General features: G+C 41.9%; 1 protein-coding gene across 2 annotated transcripts in view; it reads left to right on the top strand.

Moving 5' to 3' along the window:
- The window catches only part of LOC103358468 (calcium uniporter protein, mitochondrial-like), a 58218-nt gene that overhangs the window by 2354 nt on the left and 29350 nt on the right, over positions 1–26514 (top strand). The window contains exon 2 of one of the 2 annotated variants that reach the window (XM_008283449.1): positions 23091–23201. In XM_008283449.1, the coding sequence (XP_008281671.1) occupies positions 23091–23201 (111 nt within the window). Of the gene's footprint in view, positions 1–23087; positions 23202–26514 lie in introns of both variants that reach the window. The other variant, XM_008283448.1, reaches the window with a different exon arrangement.

Raw genomic sequence — 26514 nt, 5'->3', positions numbered from 1 at the left:
CAGTCCTCATAAAGGAGCCATAAAATCACAGCAGGGTTTTCTATAGTATGAGCCAATTAAGTCAAACATCATCAGCTTTTCTGGAAAACTTGGGTGAGAAAGGGATCAAATCAAGTTTTATTTAGTTATTTATTTCCATTTAAGCTGACATGTTCATTTAAGCTGAGCAGCTGGTGGCTCTCGCATTAGAGGCCAGGGGGTCGAGGCCCACTCCTGGCTTTTAATCCAATCAGTGTAGGAGTAAACTAATTTATCCCTGCTGCCTTCACGGACTCAGTGCTGAAGTTATCCGGATTAGTGAGATAAGAGAGTGACTCCAAGCTTGTGGCTGCGCTAAAGGTGATAAGATAGTTGAATGATTGATAAACTTGTCCACACAGGCAGTTTCATTAATGTAATCTAAACCCTTTACGGACTAAGTGGTTTCTGACTCCATTTGTTGTCTCAAATTTACATGTATGACTGAGAAGGTCTGTGGTGTGGAGTACAAAATATTGATATGCAATGATGATGGAATGTGACATTAGCTGTCACTTATCTGACCTAATTAATGATTTCATTCCTCACTTTGGAGTCGAATGATTGACAGGTGTACGGCCCCCTCTTGTATGAAAAATAATTGATGGCAATTCAGCGCTCGAGCTGGATTGTCTGTTCATGACATTAGAGGTTTATGAAGATTGACCTGCAAGTCTGTTCTCAGATCTTATCGCATCATGTCTGGTACCTCGGCTAGAGAGGAATCTTTCGTATCTTTGGTCGGCACGGCTGATATTGGATTACTATCTGTACACAGGGATAGTTTTAATGGGCACCAGGAGCAATTTAGAGCGCTTTCTTATGTGGATGAGAAAACCGATCTGAGATTTCGAGCAGGGGTTTCATATTCTTGCAAGGCAATATGAGGCAAAGTGATAAGATAGAATTTCAGACAGAGGTTAGTTGTACTTACAAAACGATTGATTTGTTGAACGGATACTCCATTCAGGCCATATGCCACGCTGCGTTCTTGCTGCTGATGGTTACATGCTTTCCACATTAGGATATAGTATCAACTGACTTTGGTAAGGAGTAACTATATGAATAAACTGCTTAATGAAGTCATTTTAGTTCTATAGTAGAAGACAGAAAAATCATTCTGTTAAGTCATGTTGAGCTGTACGGATGGGGAACAAATTCCAAAAAATTAAAAAAGCATTGGGAAGGATTAAACATCAAGGACCGGCTATTATGGCGTCCAGAAGCAAAACAAAATAAAATGCATTACAGTATCATATAGTAAAATGTTGCTGTTAAAAAGCTGAATTAAACATGACTGATTTGCACATTGGTTTGTTTAAATCCAGTCCATTTAAAAAGATTAACAAAAAGTGTCACGCAACTTTTAGCCAGAGTCTTATCTGTCCCCACTAAACAGTCTAAAAACTCCATTGTTCAGTCCACTACCACCTGCCCACTCCTCAGTGTTTGAGTTAGTTTTAGATAGTGGGCTGCAGAGCAATGGACAGGAAATGGAGGAAAGACAACCAATCTTGTAGCACCAGGCCGGCATGTTAGTTCACTCTGCTTCAACTTGTCTTAGTTAGACCGAGGTCTCAAAACAGAACGACTGCGTTTGCCCTTCTGGAAGACATAAGTACTAAGTAAAATCGAGAATTTGTCACAAGCTGTGACCCCCATGTATTTGTGTTGTTTGTATTGAGTACTGTCTCCAAGAAGACAGCAACAGTCTTGGGGTACAAGGTAAAGTGAAAAGCAGACTTAATACAAAGATACAGCACCTGATCATCAAATGAACAGCAATACTGAAAGGTAAAATACTAGAAGATATATTTGTGGTTCCTGCACTGAATGATACCATAGCAATGTGGGATTGTGCAACCCACCATTCCTGCCATTCCTGTTTTTTTAAAAAAAAAAGGAAAGAAGAAAAGGGTAGAAGTAATATCGAAAAATATGCGGAAAAGGTTTTCCAGATTATCCTCATGGCAGAGGATGTTTAGCAAATTTAAGAAGACAGTTTTTTCGTTATAACTGTATAATCTCCTGCAAATATATTCTGCTTTTACAGCATTTGAAAGTTCAGTTAAATATTTGCAACACCTCTACATATATTGCTGTGCAGTACAACACCACCGCTAACTGTGACTTAAACGCTGAAACATGTAATCTAATTTAACTGAACACCCACCAAACTTCCTGCAATTATATATATCATTAGGGCTGTCCGAGTTATTGCATAATATCCCCATCGCTATTGTTTGAGCTGATTGTGATCATTTTGCAGAACTCCCTAGATTCCATTCTCCTGTATGCGAACAGCCGGATGAAACGAACGGAAATGTCGTCTTTCAATCACACATCATCAGCTTTACAACCAACTGTTTATCCCATGATCTTTAACTTCTAACGTTCCACCATCTGCGTTTTGATGATCATCTGTAAACATTATTGTCATAGATTTAGTTGCAAAGCTAAACGCCGCAGCACTGCCATGGACACTTCTTGGTTTTAAATGACAAATGAGAACCCAATAAATGTCAGGAGGCATATTTGTTGGATTTGCAGCAAAATGTGGCGGTCAGGACCACCAATACAACTAATGTAAAACAAATAGAGGCATAAAATGAACAAAAAAAGATAAATTACAGTCATTAGTATGACAATTAACCGTCAACTAAAATCCCATAATCATGACAGCCATGCACATCATTGTGATAATAGTGTGTATAAGATTGCTCAGGTGTACCGAAAAAAGTGGCCTCGGAGTATATACCATGCGCACAGTCAAATTTCGTGATTAGCTCTTTAGAAACCTTGCTGAACTTCAGCCAAGCACCTTCATCAACATTTCATTTTGTTGGGGACATCTAACAGTTTGTCATCTTGACATCATAACAGTGCACTTACTCAAAGCTGAGATAACAATGCATTTAGCTCATTATAAACTGCAGTTTATTCGCTGATGATTGTCTTCATTTCTCACCTGCATTAAAAAAAAAAACACACACGGACGCATTTGCCCATTTAGCATCTTGCATTCTGGCAACACTGATATGTTCTGACAGTTCATTTAGAACTAGTGAATGGAACTAGTCTGGCTGGGTATTTAGCCTTAATGAGGCTCGGTAACTCATAAACCATGCCAGCATGTGGGTGCAAAAATCCCTCGCTCCCCTTCCTCCCAAACTCAAGGGAGAATAGACCTGGTATGTCTCATTGTTACCTGCAAGACTCATGTTGTGTCGTCTTTGCCGGTGCCCAGCTGCAGTGTGCTGAAAATGTCATGCCTTGTCCAACCATCAAACAAAATAACAAGTGTGTTGTCAACTTAGCGTGGTGATGAAATGCTGATGGCTTTAGCGGCTGTAGTCCTGACAGAGCTCCTGTCAGCTCTGGTGGCGATCACCCCGGCGAGCGGTAGCCAGAGTAATTTCCAATGTCTGCTGTGGTTCGGGAGTTGTATGGCTGACCGGGCAGGCGTGCTGCACTGAAACTGAGAGTGGTGCATTTGTTCAGCTGCACCCCCTTTTTTTTTGACACTTTCCTACAGGGTTTCTCTCTGTATCCTTTACAATTAGGTTGACAGATTTGTGAAATGGTTGAGCTAAATCCTGAGACGTGCTTTGTCAGATTTCAGTGTTAGCTTAGGTCTTGGCGAAGCAAGCAGTACAAATATAAGGCTGGAGAAACTGAAGACATAACATCTTGTCTGTGTTTTTATGCCTCGTTGACTAAAGTGGGTTATTATAATGCATTTATTGGATAGTGTATAATCAGAAATTACAACATCTCATGGCACATGATGCTTTTTAAATTTTTGTTAATTGCTTCAAAGACTGTTTTAACTGCAGGGAGTCCCCTTAGAACAACATGCAAAACAGCTTCTGCTGCAGTTTCTTTTTTTTTTTTTTCATTTCCAATAAACAGTCGCTATTTTTTTGGAATAATTTTACTGCATATTTTTTTGTAAACAAAGTCGTTTCAGCCAGTTCATTGCAGTGGAGAGCAAAACCCCCTTTCCTTCTGCCTCTTAGGCTCTGCTAGATCTTCAAACATATGCTTGTGCGTGTCCTTCTTCCCTAGTGCTTTCTTCTTCTAATTTCCCTGCACTCTCTTCATCCACCACACTGCAACACCTTCTCAGCACGATAACCTTTCACACGCTCACCAGCTGTTTGCCCTGCGGTCAAAAGAATTGTCCTTGTAGGTGAAATGGTTCAGCATTTAGGTTGGACTCGCTCAAGAATTGGTCTGTATTTAGAAAGTGCTGCTGTTGCTGCGCTCCTCCCTCTGCCTCCTTGTTAGTTCGGTTATTATTTTAATGTTCCATCTCCTTCTTAGTCTGAAGAGCTCCATGCTTCTGTTATCTGCTCATTATTACGATGCTGTAGAATTGTAATGGATGAGACAATTGTGATGGACAAAGTCCTCATTAGCACTCTGGGAAGGATTTCACCCTTGAAGTGGTAAATGACTGGTGAACCTCTGCTGTTGGCATAGACTAATTAGCTGCTTCCCATGTTTCTGTGTGGCCCAGCGTGTCTCCAGTCGAGTCTGAAAAGGACATTAAACTAGGCCAACGTGTGTAATGTGATGATGGATGGTGGCAACGCTTGGTTACCCTCTCTCATCTGAGATGTGAGGCCGGTGGCATCCTCTGCCAGGAGGGCAGGTGAGTCGGCTGCGAGTACCTGAAGGTCATCAGCTGCACAGCCCGTCATGCCTTTAGATAAGGGATTGGGTTCATTATTGAGACAAATCAGTGGGAGTGCTGGGCCCAAATTAGGAGTGTAAATTAGACTGGGCACATTGAGCTTGTATGAAGGAGATCAGTGCCCAAATCTGTCAAACAATATTTGACAGTTATGTGAAAGCCTTTCCAGATTGAGCTGTTGTGCTGTCATTTTGGTCAGGTACATATCTGTACTTTAGTATTGCTGTATTACTGTAATACTGTACATACTAAAAAAACATTTATGTTGTCAAATACTTCTAAAAAACTATATATAGATGAGACAGAGACACATCGGTGGTGGTAGAGGGAAGACCACAGGACTGCAAAATTATAATGTTCTTCATTGCAAATTGTCATGATGTGAGCATGTTAGTTATGCAATCGCATGCTGTCACAGGTTGATCCCACTTTACTTCCTTTAGAGTTCAGTAGAACATGGCCCTGCAAAACATCAATATTCTCCAATATGCAGCTAATTAGTGAGAGAGGTGGGGCTGACCTCTCCTTCAGGAAGTATTGATTTTTTATACCCTTGTTTATACAAGTTCATGGTGAAATAAAGCAAGCAACAGAGTAAGATGGATGTTAGTCGAGCGCAGGGGCATTGACGGTGACAAGTAAACTTTAAAAAAATGCATAATTTTCAACTTGTGAGTGCTTGCTGTTCATTAGTGAATGTCACGACACCTCATCAATTCAGGTCTTTCTGCGCCTTTGCTCAGGGGTAAACCTACCCTGTCAGTTATAACCCTTTCTGATTTGCATGTACAATTTAAACTTCTCTAAGCTGCAGGTGTAAACACTCGGGGATAGCAGGGGCACTGAGTCAGAATTTCAGATGGTATCATAATAGATGTCGTGTGAGAAGCTTCACCCATCAGTCCTGAGATAGAGTTGTATTTTCAGAACCCATTCCGCCCACTGTTCCTGCTATGCTCCCACCTATCTCCATTGCCTTATTGCTTTATTGAATTGAAAACAATCTGGTGTATTGGCTCTGACAAATCCATACATTACAATTGTTCTGTGAAAAGCAGAAAACAATTAAATCAGGGCAGGGCAGCGAGAGGAGAATCGTCACTGGAAGACAGGCAGCAGGAGAGAAGAGAGTGACTTAGCTGTCAGCGGTGAGGCTGCTCCTAATTGGAAACATTATGTATGAATGAGTCCTGTTTCACTGATGGTATAATGGCTGGAAAGTTGTACAGAGGAATGTTGGGATTCTGTGATGTGAGGATTCCCTCGGCCTCAGGCTTACCTCTTTCACTGAAAAGAAACTGTCTGTTTCTCATTACAGCTTTCCTGTCTCACTGTCAGTAGAACTGAAAGGATTATTGCTTATGCTTCACTGTAGGACAATTTTTGCTTCAAAATTGGGGTTTTACTAAGAAGACCATTATCCCGTCTCCAGCAAAACTTGTGTATATGTTCATAAAAATGCTTGATTAAGTGTTAATGTAATTGATTTTGCTTGGTAGCACTGCTGCTGTGAACTTCAGAAACAACTGTGAATATCACCATTCTTCAGCGTATAACTGCCACAGTTTTTAGATGTACACATCTAAAGGGCATCTGTCATGTATGATAGTGAAGCAGCACACTTCAGATCCCTGCACACTGATTTGAAAATAATTACTCTGTAAATTATTCATGTATGCATCCAAGTCTCTTAGAAACTCTCTTGGAGGAATAGGTAATACATTACTCGGCACACACCAGATAATTCTACTCCATTAGGTTAGAGTTTAACCAAAATAGAATACCATGGGCATTGCAGATTTTGGAGACCACCTTTAAAAGGCAAATAAAGCATACAGATTGCTAAACAATTCACTTTCAAAGTGGGAACCCTACAAATGTAACCAAGGCTAATAGCACTCTAATCGCTTGGGTGCCGCCCCCCCCCCCGCACACACCAGCTCATAAGCAGTCTTTTTGTTTCTGCTGGATCGATGCACTAGGTTAATAGCAAGAGGGCTTGACATTTTCAAGTTCGTTACACCTTTTTTGTCCCGGTGATTTGAGAGTATGCGCCAATGTCTCCTCTGATAAAGCCAGCTGATGTCTGAGGCGCAGAGGACATACGAGGCAGCTCTACAGGAGGGAAGTCTTCATGCATTTCAGAGCGTATCTGTGTGGTGCAACCTACTCGTGTTGGGTTACCAGGGAAAATGAGGGCCCTGCTGGTCATGCTTAAACAGGATGTATGGAGAGCTGTGACATCATCCTTGTGTTGAGGTCATTGTGGCGAGTGGGAGTGTGTGTCGACTTGAGAGGAATTATCTCTCCATGGTAGCTTAACGAGGCATGCTGCCAAGCAGGCTGCTGTTTGTTGTTTCTTTTTAGCATAGCCTCACTTTGCTCCTTTTACCCTGGGTGGTCGGCATACATTAGCCACAGTCGTCAGAATAAAGCTTTTGTAAACTTGCATACTGCTACGTCACGCTTTATGCCAACAGCAAATTAAAGGCGCGTGCAGATTTGACGTGTCTCCATAAAGGGTGTTTTAGCAAAGAAATCAAACATCACGCTTTGTTGCTCTGTTTGCATTTTCACACTTGAAGACAGACATGATTCTAAATTTGTTGTTCTTTTGAGGTACTAGATAATGTATGTAGTGACTTTATTGCACAATAAATTGATTCCGGTCCCTTCCCGTAGCGTTGATTCCAATACTTATCTTTTTTTGACAACAAAAAAACCATCCCTTGTTTTTTTATTTTTTTTTGTCAGAAAGCTTCAAGGGCCATTTATTTTCTCACAAAACTTCCCTTTTTCTATTTTGTCCCTCGTTGCTTTTATAATATTATCCTCCTCTCTCCCCGAAATGAGCTGTCTGTATTTTGTGAATGATGCTTGTGACAACCTCATTACGCAACCAGAAGTCAAGAAGTGAGCCTTAACTGAGATTGATCAGACACTGAGCACACCCAGTGAGTCAATGAGCCCCAGAATGCAAGACTCTCTGTTCGGCCCGGTGCCCGGCTTGTTTGCACTGTAATTACCCAGATTGTAGCGGTGCCATGGTAGACACAAGCTCACACAGGGTATTCGCCATGCAGAAAACAAACAAAGATGCACACCTCAGTCAAACAATGGACTCTAAGCCCTCAAGTCCCATTGTTTTATTTGCAATAAGTAGCTGGACCAGAGAAACTACCCAAACATGTCTTGCACCGCTCACAACAAGCTCAGTTGCAACACAGGCCTATATTTTTTGTGGCGTGCATGTATTGTTATTAGCTATTCAGCTAGGCGTGTCTGTAATAGTTTTCCTGTTGATAGGAAACTTGTTACTGCTTAATTGCTACTTTTAAATGAATCAGGGGTCTGAGCTTTAAGCCTCGTCTTTTTTCATTAACTCCTATACAAGTGGATTATTGACTAGGGACACATGTGGAATAAGCATGGCTGATACAGAGAGCTGGGCTGGTGTTGTATAGGCACGAGAAGCAGCATGGAGAGGCTAAATGTGGATATAGGGTGATGGTGGGGGGGTTAAAGCCGTCTTTTGCTGTGGTAGCAGTTTGGAGTCTCACTCAAATCATTTGTCCATTTTAATGCTTTTCTATATTTCCATGTGAATGTGAGATTTTGACCACATAATCCTATTAGAAGGGTATTGTGAAAGTGTTGCTCATCCCGGGAAACGGGGACGAAATATTATATCAAAGTTTGGACTATACTTAAAAATCAGGGCAATATGTTACTATAATGTTCGCTGTACTGCAGTATATTTGATATCCTTCCATCCCCTGTGTAAGTTAATCTTTGCTATCTTTTTTTGGTCACAAAAACAGAGCAACAAAGCAGATCTACAGTAGAGTGTATTACTTTTCCATCTGCTCAAATATGACTGCACAGTCAGTGCATATATTTACTCCCTGCCGGCCATGTCGGGCTTAAATTATACTATTTGTCCTGTTGTTGAGTCAAAAACTAATGAATGGCTCATTTAGGTGAACAAATATCCGCAACTCAGCAACAGGGTTGGCCCTGGGTGATATAAATCTTCTGATAGTCATGGGCAGCGTTATAAATGAGATATTGATTTACTATTTACATTTACATTGTAATATAGAGCAACCCGTCGCAACATTAAAGCCACCTGCCTTATACTGCGCAAGTCCATCTAGGCATTGAGTTCACCAGACCTTAGAAGGTGTCTTGTGGTATCAGGCACCAAGTTACGAGGTGGGGAGATTTGTTTTCCAGCAGACAGAAATCTAGGAAATTTGGAACACAAATCAACCTCATGATCTTCACATCATTCCTGAGCAGTTTTTGCAGTGTGACAGGGGGCATTATCCTGCTGAAGAGGCCAATTTATTCATCCCATCATGGAATACCGTTGCCATGAAGACAGGTGTGTTCTGCAACAATGGTGCCAGGATCCAAGGTTTCCCTTATCAAAGTCGCTCAAGCCATTATGCTTGCCGGCTATTTTCCCTGCTTCCAACATGTCATCTTCAAGAAATTATGGTTCACTTTCCTGTCTAATAAATCCCCCCCCCCCCTTGACAGGTGCCATTGTAACGAGATTTGCGATGGTATTCACTTCACCTGTCAGTGGTTTTAATGTTGTGACTGATCGGTGTATATTGTGATTTTCTGTAGTCAGCTGAAAAGCCTAACTAGATAAAATCAAGGTTGCAAAAAAACCCCCCTGTAAAATGAATATTGGCATCATGCCCATTGGTTTGCAACATTGACCTAATGCAACCAAAAATCTCTTAGTTTGCAAATTGATATCGTGTCACAGATGTATGTATAGCATCATTTGACTCATGCAGCCGAGTCCATCGTGGTCTATTCTAACACACTGTCCCGGCATTAGAAAGTGGTGTTCTGTCTTCTTAAGTCAGCGAGGACTTAGAGGGGACGATGTGTGAGAGATACAATCTTGTCTCTCCTCAAAGGCACCTCCGGGAAGCAGGGCACTAAGTAAATTGCTTGTGTAAATATCTGCTGCTATAATCCATTGTTGATGAGGACTCTGATGTAAAGGCCTATTTTTGAAATTCTTTTGTTCTTTGGATGAAGAAGGGCAGGTAAATCCTTGACTCACAGTGGTATCAGGCTATCAGTTTAGTGAGGGATGTTTGACACTCACAGCACTCCAGATACGGTGGCATTTCGTGTAAAACAGCGGCAACTCTCGGTGTTGTTTGTGGTCACTTTGTGTGTTTGCTAATGAGAGCTGACAGCTGTAATTGTTGTTCTCGGTCATTGAGTTAACGGCACGCTGTTCGTAGGAGCTCATCTTTACAGAGCAGCTGAACTGTGGTATTAATAAGTGTGACATTCGTGTAGGCTAATGCTAATTAGCACTATCAGCATGATTGGATAGAGCTTTTCCCCCGAGGTCCAGCGGTGTATTTAGGCTGCGACCGCTAAAGGCGCAAAGGTACAGGTCTTTCTGTTGCTCACTTTCAGTAGCCTCGGGCTGTTCTGCACCTATGCCAGTTTGTTGTGTACCGCACCTGTGATGGAAAATGAGAAGTATCCATCTCTGTTTATTCATATTTGGGTATGTGCTGATGCAATACGCACATACCGCAAACACTTTTCTTGATGGAGACCGAAGAAGAAGTTGCTGACCTCGAAAACGCTTGTGGTTTTCTCATCTTCATTCCACACACGCGGGTCAAAAAGAAGCAGAGTAGGAGTCCCATGACCTTCTGTCAGAGAGGGTTAGTGATGACCCTGCTGCCTGCTGTCTGAACGCTGCTCTCTGCCATGTGTGTGTGTGTGTGTGCGCGAGTGTGTGTGTGTGTGTGCGTGCTCTGCCAGCCTTGCATCAGCCTCGAAACACACACATGCAAGCTCTTCACAACTTCACGCACACAAAACCTGCTTTCTCTTCTGAGACCGGGGATTGTTAGTCAGCTGTTTGTTTGAACACTTGTTCAAAGCCTTTGATTTGAAATAGAGCTGCGAGCAAAAAGAAAAGGAAGCATGGAGAAGTGGCCATGCTAGACATTTCCATTCTCACTATACTGTTACTCATCCTTTGCCAGCTAGCTAGTGGTCTGCCATTCTATAAATAGGATTGAGGAGATGGCGGAGAGGAGACTTTGTTGGAAAATGCATTTCCATGGAGACAGTCTTCATTGGGCTATTGCTTTATGTTTAGAGAGCCGATGTGGAGGATAGGATTCGGAAGTAATTTAGTTAAAAGCATGTATTTACATTCCATATCTAGTTGTCAGGATTGTGTTGTCAAAACAGTCTGGGAAGCCTAAATTAAAACAAGCTTGTTCCTCTCTGCTGGTTGCAGATATTGGCGTCGACTCCAAGTACAGCATCCCATTTTGCTTTATGTGCTGGGCTTCTGCAGACCATTTTGTTTGTAAAGTTGACATCACCCTGCCTTGCATAATGCCACACACATACACACAAGCAATATGCAAAACAAACACAGTGCTGCTTCCTCCCCCCTCGTGCATGCAAAATATCTTGTGTGGACAAGCAGGCACACAGACACAGATTCCAGTCTTATTTTCATCGACCGGTCGTGAGAGTAGGAGCATTTGAGTACTGGAATCTCTTGACCCACAGGCAGCCAGAACACGTGTTTGTGCCCGCCTTACTGTAATAGCGCTCTATTATGTTGCTCTTAAGGTATTTAAAAGTGGCCACATGTCCAGCATGTGACAGCCATATTAAATTATTTGAATGTTTTTGCCTCAGCTGTTTCCTTGTTCTGCCATTGAGAGCAACAGAGTGTAACTGTTGTCTCCGGGGCATTGATTAAAATGTGGGTGGGGATCGTCCCAGTATGGAAAAACTCAGCTCATACACTTCTCCCTGACCCTGCTATTTGTGTGTCTTCTGCTGTGTTTTGCTTTCTGTGTATCCCATTAGCAACAGAGCCCCATAACGTCTCTGTTGATATGCAGGGAAAAGACAATTATCTGCTTGTCAGAGAAAGGTTACCGAGTTATTCTTCCAAACAGCCCCTGCGTGGAGATCAAACGCTTGTCTTTCAGCCAGACAGCTACCAGGTATCAGACTGGTTGTTTTTTTTTTTTTCCCAGGGAAAATAGTCGAGCAGCAAGGAGGCAGAAGAGCTGAGCTTAGCATCAGAGCGGATCAGTGATGTACCTCCAGCAGAGCTTTCAACTCGCCCTGCCAGAGCTTTTTACCAACCGGGGTCCTGAGGGGAACCCTGGGGAAATCCTAGCCTGGACATGAACTGGATGCATGGGAAAGAAGTAGAGGGAGAACAAAGGAGAGGGATGGAGAAGTGGGAGGGAGACAGTGAGAGTGGAAGGGGAGGTTAGAAGTGTCTCCTTTTTGTATTTTTGTAATAGGAGCACAGTTTCTGCGCCTTTTCTTTTTTTTTGTTTTCAGCCTTAGGCGTTGTTTCTGAAGTTATAATGTATTGAGCCATCTTGTAAATCCAGGTATTTTACTCTGGCATCGAGATTACGGGAGAAATTCAACTTGCCAAAAATCAAGGCCACCAAGTTCACGTGCATGTGACTAACAGAGGCTGATTTTGAGGTGAGAAGAGAAGTAAGTAGGGTTCCTGGAGCTATTCAAAAGTCCTGGTGCTGCTGTTGCCTGGGTAACACTTTGCACCGTGAAAATGTCCTTTTTCCAACAGAGAATTGAAGGTTATTCATCTCACAGTCTTCTGTTTTCTGCTCCCTATGAAAAATGGCTTCTCCACTCTTGATATCATCTCATGTACTGTGTAACATTTCTCTGTGCATCCTTTGCTACCACTTGGCTCCCACACTGCCCTCCACTCTTCACTTCCCTGCATTCAACCGGCTCTTTGAAATAAATTTAATGCCATGATACATTCCAGTCTTGAATTATTGAATTTCCAATGAGGCTTTCTTTCAAATGTATACTTCCCTGGATGCAAAATTGAACGCAAGCCATTGTTTTGTCAAATAATATTTGAAGAGAGTCGCTGCTGCTCAGTTTTTATCTTTCCATGTGATTCTATTACATTTGTCATGAAAAGCCAGAAGGGAGATGGATCAGGTGTAATTTTTGCAGTCTGTTTCTTTATTGCCATTTGATTCATGGCTCTGTGTTCAGCTGACATCTTACTACACACCAAAATACATTTTGCATGAGCCGGTGCGAGTGTCAGAATAGGTCAGGCTGTTCCCTCAGAAATACTTACTCAAACAGACTGGAATTCATTGATTACAGTAATGGCTACAGCGTTTCCCCCGATTCAGATTCTGCAAATGCTATGAGACTACTGCTGCAGTGAAACAAAATTGGACTTAGTTGTGTCATACTGTGGATGTGACTGTAGCACCTGCACTGTGCCACTGGCCACTGTTTAATACCAGTGTGACTGCAGTGATTAGTGGAACAGAAATGCACAATAAAACCTGTTGTTTCCCTCATAGTTGTCATTGACGCTCCAGTAGAACTGCAGGAAGCACCTGTTGCTCACATCCCTTTATCCCTGGAGCCCTGACAGTCAGGTGACTGCAACTGCTTCTTCTTTTCACTATTGCAACATTTAAAACTGTATCTAGATGCAGTTTGATGAAATGCCATTGGAAAAATCATCACTTCCAGTTGCTGCTCCACAATAAAAGCTCTGCAGCGGTTTGCTGATGGAAAACGTTTGATGTGAAGGAGCGAGTGTTGAGTTTGCATTAATAATATCTAGCATATCGTAGCTCTTAAGGAGGGCCTTAATACTGCAGTGCACCGGTAATATAGCAAGATGTGCAGGTTCAGTGGAAGTGATACACAAGCCCACCTCATGTAAGTCTGCCTATGACAGCTTGAAGAACACACTGTGCTGGAGGTGAGAGGAACAAGCCCTTCAGTCAAGTGGTGTAAGTGGAAGCGTCAGGTGGTGCTGCAGCCCTCTCATCCACAAAATCACTTGACTTAAGTCTCAAATATGTGAATGATTCGTGCAATCAGCCAATTATCATTCTAAAGCCATCTATTTAAAGAGGTTGGCGGCTCGAAAAAGCACTTTAACATGATGTTGGCACGTCATAAGATTAGCAGAGGTGTCATCCAAGTGGCATTGAATATAGTATTTTGAATTTTGTAGCGCAGCAGCATAGATTATAACTGGATTATTGTGTTTCACAGAGTCTGCATTTGCTGTATGGATGGTCCGTGTGTGTGTGTGTGTAAACCAGATAGAAAAAAAAACCTGCTAAACACGATTGTATTTAATTTCTGTTCTTATCTTGCCGTCTCGTAATCCTTCAGCATGTTTGCAGCTGTTCGTGAGAAGGTTTGGAATGAGTGGCCTTCTTTTGCTCATGTAGTACAGCAGTGTTATATACTGCAGTGTTGTGTACATAGAAACCTGTCCTGTGGTGGACCAGCTAAACCTAGCCAATGTTCACCTCAGTTTCGCCAGAGACAAATGACGGGCCCATAAACATGTGATTTATGTGGCCGGCTAGAGTTACAGCACAGGCGCAACTTGTGGTCGAAGCTGAGCTGCAGTGTTGTGATGCCGCTCTCCAGGCTCTACTTCAGGAGGTCAAAAACAAGTAGTGTTGCAACTGGCCGGTTAAAGGTTGTATAACCTGACACAGGATGTTTATTGGCGTGCTAAAACCCTCATGACTTTTTCTGCCTGTTATGTAGAATTTGAGCCATCTAGTTTGGCAACCCTTCAAAAATGAATGTCATCCATACTTTTTACTTTTGGCTTTACACAACTTTTCACCTGAAACAAACAGTGAATGTTGGTGTTGACTGCTACATTTAACACATTGGAAGTGTGTTATTTTCTGTTCCAATACTATAATTTAACGCAGCTATTCATGTAACGTTGGGCCAGTAGGTGGTTCTTGCTATTTGTGGATTTCACTGATGCTAAGAATGAGTGCTTTGTAATGATTTCACACACACACACACACACACACACACACACACACACACACACACACACACACACAGAGTAACAGACTTGCTGAGAAACCACACTCCTTCCTCTCCTCTCTGATTCTTGTTGGCCGTCATCTCTTTCTCTCACTTGTGCCTGTGCTTCCTCCCCCTCACGCCCACGCTTTTACTCTATTGCTGATCATCAGCTTTATGTCCATGGCTGGAAAGATGCGCATCTGCCTTTTGTATGACTTAAAACAAACAACACAGTCCACGCATCACTTTTTTAGGCTCCCCTTTATCCGCCGGCTGCAGGCCGTTTCCGAAATCATTTTTGTCCTTCCTTACTCCTTTATCTCCGACTCATTCCTCTTTACAGGACCTTAAGTCCTCCCCTTTAAAGAAGCTAGATGGAAAAAGCAAGAGCTTTAAAAGTGTGATTAAGTCAGCAGTGTTCATTCTGACATTTCCAGGCCATTCTGGCTCGCCAGCAACACCAGCAGTGTCTCTCTGCCCTGCTAAGCTTTATTTGGGTAACACCTGGGGCAATAAATCAAAAACATATTTTTATGTTAGATTTTCTATCCCATAGTCTCTTCTACGTTCTTCTCTTTGTCTGCTCCTATAGTCCCAGAGACACATGGGAATGAAGCTACTTTGTTGCCGTATTCCATTATGAATGAAGGCAGTTTTCAGCCCACCCATTCATCTCTGCTGCAGCAGGAAACGCTAAGCTGTCAGCCTCACTCTCTACTCCCCCCGCCTCTGTGACCTTTTTGTGTGTGTGTGTGTGTGTGTGTGTATGTATAATCACACATGAACTGTAAGTAAACGGCAAATGGGTATACATATTTGCATCACGTACATGTGAGGGTGTGTGTTGACGTTTCTCAGGTGATAAATGATAGTCAAACACTGACCGTGTAGTTTTCACCCCTTCTGATTTTGTTTTTATTAACCAGGACCCTGCAGCGTGGCTCTGGTAATTTCTTCCTCCATCCCTGCAGAAAAGCTCGCGTTATCACACATGTGCATCCACAAACAAATGTCTACATGTCTTTGAAAGAGGAAGCAGGCAGTCAGGTTCCCAGCGACTGTGACGGGGTCTATGAAGTGGTTAGTTTGAATGTCTCACATGGCCTCTGCTTACCTGGACAGGTTATTTTCTGTCTATCCTTGAGCTCCATCAGGAAACATCCAGGGGAACCCCTGTAACTCGATCAATTCTCTTTTGCTACAAAAGTCTTTCATTGGCCAGCGGTCATTCAGCAGCCCCCACCCCTCTTTACTCTGGGCACTGGGTAACATGGTGTGCTTAATGTGTTGGAAATTTCATTTAACTCTCCTCTTCTCCTCTCCTATCTCGCGCTCTTCATCTTTCCTTTCGGTGGCCAGTGATTGCCTGCAATTCCAACCCCCCTCTCCCTCTGTCCCTGGGGCTCGCTGCCTTTCTCCTGCTGGTGCTGGAGATGCAGAGAGGGTGAATGAACCAGGCAGCAAGAAGAACTGAGAGGGAAAGATAAGGGAATGGAGAGGGATGGCCGGATCAGAATGTGAATCACTTAAATAGTACAATTAACATTGGTCTCTTCAGTGCACAGTCACTGAAAAGTTGCAGAGAGGCAACAGAGATGTCATTCTCTGTATGCACTCACTGTGTGCACATATGAGGACACAGAAGAGGTTGATGAAAAATGAGTGTTATGCATCCTCAGCAGCTCTACAAGATGCATTCCACTTACTATCTGCTGTAGAGGTTCACCTGCTTAACTGTGAGAAAGCAGTGTTCCCATTAATTTGACTGCGTTTCTCTTTCAGCAGCTTCCTTTTCCTCTGAGCTGCTGTGATCTGCTGTGCAAAAACACACCATGCTCTGACACTGGCCTGACCCCTGTGTCATGTTAAGAAAATATTTCACTACCTGTTTAAAGCCACATGAGGAACCAGTGGTTGTAATTTCCCCTTAAAAGCTGTATGATGAAAAGTCATTAAAGGGCTAGATGGCTTGTTAGTTAGGTTTTATGCTGAAGAAAAATGTGCTATTTTAATTTTAATGTCAAATAAAGTTAAGGTATTGTCTCTCGACTTTTAAAACATTTAGTCATTTGTAAAGTGGGTATCAGGTTCTTAATATTCCCTCTCGCTCCTCTTCTGAATATATTTAGAAAAAAGATCTTGATATATCTCTTCAGTCCTTGTTGGAATTTCACCGCGTGGTGAGTTGATCAGTGTTGTCAAAGGTATATACAACAGTACCAGCTTTTATAATGTAGGTAATTATTTTGACATTGTATGTGTCGAGTCTAATTGGCTGTTAGTTAGATGGCGCTGGAAACATTTAGTCCTAACAGAGCACACCCACAGGCCTGTTCCGACTGGCGGATCTTACACGGAGGTCCTCTTAACTTAGCATCTGTGACATTTAAGATTAACCATTAGCTAGTTTGAGCTGTGAGACATCTGAGTCGTCTGGATGCTTGCTGATGAGTCGTTTCCAGTAATCAAAGCTGCTGAGGCCCACATCGGTCCATGCATAGGGAATGCGCGGAGGTGACAGAACGCAGCCGAGTCCAGCCCTGGCTCAGAATTCCTGTAAACACTCCAGTATGAGTTGCCGCGGATCAGGCAGCGCTCATTTGTCAAACACAGCGGACTGGCAACATGCGAAGTAGGAAACTGTACTCACAGTTGGTGTGACTGGAACTACCTACACAAACTGCAAGCTGAGCAACCATGCAGAGTTTAGGTTTGACACGTCCGTGATCAATGAAGATTGGTCCCCAAGCAGCACAAAGCTCATAACAGGCCGCGCTATAAGTCAATTAGTGAATCAATACATGGCAGCTGGTGGACGCTTATTTTCTTGCTGTGACAAGAAGTAATGAAGCATGTTTGTGTCTTGAATGTGTCACACAGTCATGATGTGGTGTGGATGACATTCTATGTAATCCTTAAATCAAAAAAAATGTCAGCCTGTCTTTTGAAGTAACTTGTCTCTGAATACATTCACGTTTCCAAGCTGTTTCCTCAGCACGCACTACTCTTGAGCTAGTGCTGGAAAACATGACTGAGAATGATAAAAACACTTCTTTAAAAACACGATATAAAAAGCTTGTTGCACTTGGAAACCTTTTGTTTTACTGTCAAATTATTTCTAGATGTAGATTTTTAAGGAAACCCTTAAGCTGAACACTACAGTAAGCTTTTAAATATCAGCCAATTTCCTGGATTTTATATCATGCAGTTTTACAAAACCCTTTTTTGTATTTTTTCTTAATTGGAGAAGATATAATTGCTCCATTAAAAACTTGGTATCTCTTCAAAGAAAAAGCTCTGACAAAATCTAATGCAAATTATTGTCCGGTTTATTGCCCAGCCCTTCAAGTTATTCAGACCTACATTCCTAGCTCTAGTTTACAGTGAGTGCTTAAAAATCTACTTTTCTGCTGGCTGGGTAAAAATATGGCATGCTTTCCTTTTTGTTGCTTTAGAGTTGCTGCTTTGTAAGCAGAAAACAAGTCTTTCTTCTCACTTGTTTGTTGCTTATTATGTTTTATCCAGGAGAAAAGGTATTGTCAGGAGGGGCCTTTTGTACCGGGAGGATAAAGCGATGCAGTCTGAGTGTATATACATTCTGTATGATCCCGCTCAGTGTGTTACAGGTAGTATCTAGAGAGAGCAGCTGCTGTCCTTTGTGGCAATCTAATCAACAGAAATAGACAGAGCCCCCCTCTCTGGGCTGCAGGAGCGCTGGTGCAGATAGGTCACCGCAAATGCTTCCAGAGATAGTCGTGCACATGGTACAGTAATGTGTCTTCAGAAAAACTATTAGTCGCATTTTAATTGCATTATTGTCTGTGGGAATTAATAATTTGCTGAACTTGTTGCTTTGGCGACAAGTCTGTGTTGGGTTTGTAACTTTTTGTTTTTCCATTTCAGAAATCTTATAAATTCATCTGTGTGTGTTTGAAGCATTGGGAAGGTCGATGAGAGCGGGCTCAGCTGGCCCCAGAGCCCTGTTTTCTGAAAATGATGTTCCTATGCAACAAAACTGCATTCTTAATTAGGTTTTGGAGGACATCTGTTTTCTCCTGAGTTATGTCTGTTTGTGACGTATCGCAATTCTGCTTCTGATGAACTTGTCACCTTGGTAAAATAAAGAAGGAGAAGCTTCTTTCAACCAAAAAAAAAAAGATATTTTCCTAAAGCTTTCCATTTAGCTTTGGTGAATAAACCTAACCAAAGATCGAATGAAAAGGAAAGTTAAAAGCAAGCAGAAATTTGAAAATGTTTTTCACTGCATCATACTGTCAGCTTACCAGGAGACAATATGTTTCTTTAAAAACACAACTAAGAACACAGTTTAGCTGTGAATGTAGTTTTTGTAAACAGGGAATAGAAGAAAGTTGGAACAATGACTTGTTATGTTTCTCACACTCTGTGGGGTTCTTGTTATTTTGGTTCCTGGTTTAGCATTAAGTCCCAATTATATTAAATTATTGCCAAATATCTCAAAAAACACATGAAACCTTTTGCTGAGTTTCTTTGAATACTCAAATACGATGTAATTCTGGGGGGAAAAAAGGGGTTCAGTACATGATATTGTGATGTACTCATTTATTTAGGTTATTGTACAGTTATATCTTGTTTTTTTTTTTTTTTTTTTTTAGATGGGTGCTTTTGGATCTATATAGACAGTTGCAACTGTATTCCTGCAGCTAGAATTCAGTGCCAGATGAAAATGAGTCATTTCGGTTATTTGGCAGAGACCAAGCTTCAGTGAATATTCCACATTACAGCGGCAACAATTCGACAAACGCTGTTCCTCCTCCACAGTAACAGACCAGAAGAGACTCTCTTGGCAGTTCACGGACACTTTTTATAGTCACTGGAGTCTTGAGGGTTGGCCCCTCCTATGAGCTGATGCTGTATGCCTGACTTGTCATAGATAAAGATGAGGCAATAATCCTGCTGCAACATGCTATCTTGGTACCAAGGCCCATTGCCTTTTTTAATGTTGAGCCCGCTGTGAGTGGAAGTCTTACTGTGATATTGCACTTTGCTTAAAGCTTCAGTGCCTATTTCTCATTTGGACTGCAAGTGTGCGGTCAGTTGTTGAAATTGGTCTCCCCAGAGAGCTAATAGTCAGCTCCAGTTTGTATTGTCAAACATAATTATGAACAATAGAAAGTCTATTTCATTAACTGTCCCCAACAATCCCTTGAAAAATTAATTGTGCTTGTTTGCTGTTGTAGAAACTAAGAGCCGGAGGAAGAAAAAAAAGAAAAAAAACTGTCATCAGTGTTGGTTATCACAGCTTCTCTCCAGGGGAGCCGATGTTTGAGCTTGACTGGTCCTGAACCTCTGCAGCGCTGCATGCCGACGAGGAAAGATGTCCGCACTTTATTTTGTGGAATATATTTATCCGAGAGAAGTCTTAATTCACTGAAGTGTTCCTTATGTGAAGACATACCGATAATCCTGCCAAAACTCAAGTCCTGTCTTCGCTTGGCAAACATAATTTACTGAGGTTGAAAGTCGTTAAAGGAAAGTTAATTGTGTGTGTAATAACATGTAGAGGGAGAAGGTATTAAGTAGAGATCTGCTCAGATCGGTGCTCCGATAGCGGAAAGGGCACCGCAGATGTGTCATTGGAGAACTGCCTCTATACTTGTGCCAGCCTTCCTATTATAAGTACTGTTGATTAATTAATGTTAACGTTTGCTTTTTTTTTTTTTTTTTTTTAAGCTGTGTCCCCTCACAGCTGGAAACCACCAGACGCATGCGACCTTTATGCACACGGTTGGCATGCTATCCCCCTGTCTCTGTGTGTTTGCTTTAACTGGCCAAAAACACGCAGGTTGGGAGAAATGCTGACTCTAAATTGCTCATGGTTGTGAATGTAAGCGTCACTGTGAGGGCTGTGTCAATGTGTTAGTCCTGTGACAGCAATGTTCTAACCCTGGTGTCACCGGTAATAGGTGTACAACACCTCTTGGCCGGTGTATGCAGGGGAAGGCTCCAGCATGGCGTGTCCCTGAACTCGAGAAGCAGCTTAGAGACCAGAGGATGGTTTACATTTAATAACCACTTAATAAGCAATTTATTAACTTCACCCGCTTTATTTACGAGACTAGCGTAGAAGTTGTGCAGCGAGTTAGATGGAAAGTTTCATACCACTCTCAGGTGGTGAAACAAAAATGTGCGTTTTTTTATACTTTGCTTTTTGTACAAGATACAACGTGTTAGTCAGCTTCCAAGGTACCTGTGGGTGTATTTTGTTATCTTTGGACAGACTCAGCCTTGCTTTTTTTCTCAGCTTTTGTAGTAAGCTCATGGCTCATTTTCATATTTGCTGCACGGACACGACGGTGGTGTCAATTTTCTCATCTAATTCTCAGCAAAAAAAAAAAGCCAAAGTGCTCATCTATTCCTTTAAATTCTACATCGCTACTCAAAACATGATTAACCTTCTGAACCTCAACATCCACTGGCAGGCTTTGAAAGACATGCTCATGTTTTAAAAATAGCCAAAATTACACTGAAAAGCCAGAAATTGTGAAAAATCGTCAGAATTTCAACTTTTGGATGGTCCTTGAACTAATCATATTTGATGCACTGTGTCGTGGGAAGTCTTAACCCAATCTAATAATCATGATATTTTATCAAAATCACTTTATTTTTCCATGTCTCATTATAAAACCTACCAAAAATTCTGCCCCTTTCATCACAACCCAAAAGATATGAACACTTGAGCTCACGTGACAAAAATTCAGGCACTTTTTAACTGAACTGGGCTGAATTGCAGGCTGTGTAATGCAGACAGGAGACAAGTATGAAAGCAAATTAAATATGTAAACAGTAAAATATCTACAGAGTATGAAGTCATCATCTTTTTGTCAGTATTGCTAAAATCTGTGGTCACTTGGAAAAGTGTTGTACATGTTGATTACAGGCTTTTCTTTGTTTTAGTTTTGTTTTTGTTTTGTTGTTTTAGAAACAATTACTTACTACTTTTTGGGGGGTATTTTTTTAATGATTTATAAGATTCTAGTTTTGTTATACTGCACGAAAGACATATTTGAGTTCCCTCAACTTCTAGCCATGGTTGTACTGTTTCCACAGAGGTGCAGAACTTTATATCGTAGTAAGAAATGAGTCCACTGTGACTATATATGTGACAGGAGCAAAAATAGCTCAGAAACTGCTTGGGCTTCAGAGGTTTAAGCTTATAAATTTCATCTCTTTGTGAACAAAGGAGCAAAGAAATCTTAATTTTCAGTTACAACTGCACAATATCCAGGTTTTTGAGGAACGTTTGTCCTCACATTGGGTACTAGTTTAGAAAACTAAGATGTCACAAACCTTGAAAAGTGTTATTTTAATACGCTTGCCAAATATTCTAATTTGTGAATGTTTTATTGTGTGCACCGGCTGTCCTTCACACATTTTTAACCTCAGTTTATTATGTCTTATTTGGGATCTGACTAAATCAGGTCAGTAAATCAGGTTTTTCATTTTCAACAGCTTTGCCTCTTGAATGTACTTGTGACGCTGGATGATTTTGAAAATCTATTCTCCACGCTCGACCTTTATTATTATTATTAACGGACAAGGCCAAAAGCTGGTTGGTGAAGTGTTAAAGTACTGAACCCCCCCAGAGATTAAACACGTCCACGTGCATGGGCCTAAAATGAGTTGTAAATGGGGTGCACTAGTTGTGTGCACAGTCAAGGTGCTCTCACTGTTTATATACCACTTTATCTCCATCTAATCTTTCCTCAGTGCTGGGAGGCAGGGAACATCTGAGTGCATACTTTGAAGGTGAAAGTATTTTAGTCATTCCAGTCTACCATGACTCTCTGTCATACTGTTGCCCACACTTACACTTACACTAACACACACACAAACACAAACGTATGCACATACACAAAGTTAAGTCTTTTTTTCCCTACACACAGGCACACGAAGCTTACATCTGTACACATCAAAGCGAGCATATTCCTCACTTTTCTTCAAATATGATAACAGTCTGCTTGTAAGCAACTTAAGAGATAGTAGAAAAATAACTCTAATCCTGGTTTAGATGTGGAGCAGCTGCAGGCTGGTCAGCTCTTTTATCTCCGGGTGTCGTTTGCCGCGGAAATAGAGGCCACACGCGCCTTCCTAAGCTTACGCAGGAAGTTTCACTCGACGTTTCGACTGTCTTTCACACACAAGCTGCGACCAGATTGTGCGTTTGAAATCCTACAAACACGAACTCGCCTCGGCCTTTAAAGGAAATCAAAAATAAGGCACAACTACCACTTTCACGCTTCATTATTTTAAGCCTCTTTGTAGCTCATAGTAACGCACTGTCGACGCTGATGGTGGATGCTTTGAAAATAGCACGAGCTTTGCTATTTTCAATTTGCATCGCGATCATCCCAAAGATTTTGTTTCTACTTTGAGCTAATGACGATGCTTCTGGACTTGACATTTGTGTCTGTTTGTGTCTTTTCCTCAGCAGGAGGTACTGTCTGCTCCTTTCACCCGTCAGACTGTCAGGAGAGCACATGGCCTACGGTCAGCAGCCCACTCCACACTCTTCACCCAGCCTACCACTGCCCTGTCTCCACAGGTTAGTCCGTCTGTGTCTCTGTGTGTGTGTGTGTGTGTGTATGTACATGTGAGGAAATGAAAATAATAAATTGTCTCATTTTCTGCATTATTGATTTCTGTGCCATAAGAGCAAAATCCATATTTCACCCATACGAGGTTAGTTGTGTGTATGTGTCTGGCACATTGATGTGGGCTGCACATCACGGCAGCTAGCGTCTGCATTGTCAGCACTTTCTGACACCTTCATCACCTGTCGCAGCTGCTGAAGTATGTTGAAAAGGTCAATCAGGAAATTGTTGTATCATGACGAAGCCAATATTTCAGATTGTTGTAGATATTGGATCAATTTTATCCATCTGAATATTGGCAGGCATCATAACCTGCGTCATTCCCCTCTGTACGGCTGCCAGCTTTTCCGTAGCAGTGCTTAGCTTGTTCCCTTTTGATCCTGAAAATGCTGAAGGAATAAAATGTGTTCAACTGAAAATGCTTTCTGCTGGAAACCTCAGTAGGTGTGTTTTTCGAGTCTGGTCGTAAGTGTCAATAATCCTTTGCCACTTTTTCGCTGTTTTGAATAGTAGTTATCTGTTTCTTTTGTTTTCAGTTTAGAGATGATTAGCCTTCTTGAGATACTTCACCTTTTTCTGGCTCCCAATTTACAAGTCGATGTACGTACCGACCCTCATTTATGGTCATAAATGCTGGATGTTCCAGAAGAATGTGGTTGTGTCTGGGCTCAGCCTTACAGACAGGGTAAGGAGCTCGAACATCCGGAGGGAGCTCAGAGAAGAGTCACTGCTTCTCCATGTGAAAAAGGCAGAGGTGGTTCCGGCATCTGGTTAGGAGGCCTTCCTTTGGAGGTTTATTGGGGAACTGGGAGGAGGCCTCATGGTAGAACCAGAACTCACTAGAGGGATTAAATATGACCCACCCGAAGGCCACACCACTAAATCCCTTATAGACTTAACCGACATTGCGGCTGTAGTACGTAAGTGGGTGACTTTGTGACAGCTTTGAAATGGTATAAAAAGAATATAAAGAACAATTTTTGAATTTGGGCTCGTGTTCCATTTGTGGTTTGATTAGCTGCACCGACTGTTTGTGACATTCAGGTGTTTATACCTTTTAGCAAACCAAAGGTCAGGAAAGCCACGAACATTGGTAAATCCTATATGGATGTTTGACTGAAAATATAAACAACTCTACGAGCTTGCAATAGATAAGAACAACAGTAAGCAGCTGGATGTTGCCGCTTACAGATAAACTTCCTAAAGGATTCCTTCACGCTTGGGTTGTGTGCATTTTGTCAACCACGGTTAAATGTCACCAATTTTGCTATGAACTAAGGGCAAGTCCCTTTAGAGAAGGACTCGCAGAAAGAAAGGGCGTGAAAAAGCATGGAAGTGTCTGCATCAGAGCCATCATGCACTTGATGATTTGACAGTGGGACAGCCCTGAGCCCTCACACACTTAACATGCCTCAAAGTATGGGAATTTGGAGATTGGGATTTAGCCTGGGAATACCGAAGGGTCCCTTCAAGATGAACTAGGGAAGAAAGGTGCTGGGGAGGACATCTGGAATACCCTGCTTAGCCCGCTACCAGCGTGACCTGACTCTGGATAAACAGAAGGATTGAGTCAATGATTAGCAATATGGGGTATTTAATGGAGAGCCTCTGAAGGTTGATGAGGTCACTGGATGGCAGCGTTTTGATAAAGCTATTACCAGGAGAAATCTATTCAAATGTATTCAAAAATCCCACAGTTCAAAGCAACCTCCCCACGGTGGTGTCATTCCCTTGATTCAGCGTTGTTGACATGAAGCAGCAGCGAGTGCTGCCGCAGGAAGCCAGTTTCCCCATCAGACCTTATTATGCCCCGCAAACTACACTTTGACAAGCGTGCATTTAGAATACAAACACCAGCGAGCTCTTAAAATGCACCGTGTCATGTAACAGTAGAGAACAAGCTGTTTTGGTGACATTTGGCTTTGATGTGACAGCAAACTTATCAAAAACTTTTCACAAAGTCATTTCGTGTTAACACTGCTGAAAGGTAATAGTTGTGTTTGTATGCAAAGTAATACGGCAAATAATAATTAGTGCCACAGTGGAGTTATTTTTGTTTTTTCTCACATCAGCACAATCAAATTGAGAGTTGCTCAAGTTATCGTAATATATTTAACAGACTTTGCAGATGTTTGATAGACCTCCCAAATTGTCTGGTACTCATGGGGCTTTCAGATTGAAATTTGTTATCTGACAAAATAATGAATGAGTTATTGTGTGCGCGTCTCTTGCTGGGCCATCAGTACCAAATTAATTTCTTCCTCAGCCGTAATTTTGATTGACTATTTGCCATCTGTTTTTTTTTTTTTTTTTTAATGTAGCACATTGTTGGTGCAATCCAGCAAAAGTTTGATTTAATCCATTGTCATTTTCTGTGCATCAGACCTCAGACCAGTCGCACCTGGGAAATACAACACTTGTGAATGTGACCAACCCAGCCTAAAGAGTACAATAGATCTTTGTTATTTTGTTGTTATTGACTTTGGTCGATACAAGGGCTTTTGGACCTATCTTGTGATCTTTATCAGCAGATGGATTTGTAGAAATTTTTGAGCACTTAGATGACTTGTTGGCTCAAAACTGGATTTTTTTCCATTCACAATCTGTTAAATCAGTTGCTTCTGTCGTTGCTGGTTATGTTTAAAATAATATACATATGCACACATACTTGTTCGTGTCCGCATGTCTTTACATGTGCATGTAAATTAGTCGTCTCCTACGTGGTATCGCTTGAGGACCAGTACAACACTGTTGCAGCACAAGGCGTCACATTAGTGTCCCAGCAGAACACGACAAACAGTCATGAGATCTGGCAGAGGGATTTCTCAGCATCGCCGCTTTGTCCTTTGTCTCATCCTCAACTTGGCTCTGTCAGACCACAACTCTTTGCATTTGGTATTCCTGTGAGTAAGGGCTAGCTAGAATCCAATAAAGCAGACGCATTATGTTAAAAAGATCAGCTCAAGGTTAAGTGTGTATATTTTTCACCAGGAAATGCGCTTGGCCCACCAACAAGCTTGCATGGGATGAAAATTTTATGACGAGAACAGGATATTTGTTCCTTGAGTGCTTGCAATCCTCGTGCTTGTGGATGGCAGTGCATTAGCTCGTCTCCCTCATCCCTTTCTCTCTGTGTGTTTGTGCGGATCCTCGCACGGGAGTGAGTGTATGTTTAGCGTGCTTTGTTTGCATCGGTTTGTGCGTATTAATGTGTCATTGAGCTATATGAAATGGAGAAGGCAGGCATTGGTTTGCACAGGGTGG

Source organism: Stegastes partitus, unplaced genomic scaffold, assembly GCF_000690725.1.
Source record: "Stegastes partitus isolate 25-593 unplaced genomic scaffold, Stegastes_partitus-1.0.2 Scaffold314, whole genome shotgun sequence".
NCBI lineage: Eukaryota > Metazoa > Chordata > Actinopteri > Pomacentridae > Stegastes > Stegastes partitus.
Note: the sequence above shows the minus strand (reverse complement) of the source record. Positions and strands in the feature narration are given on the sequence as shown.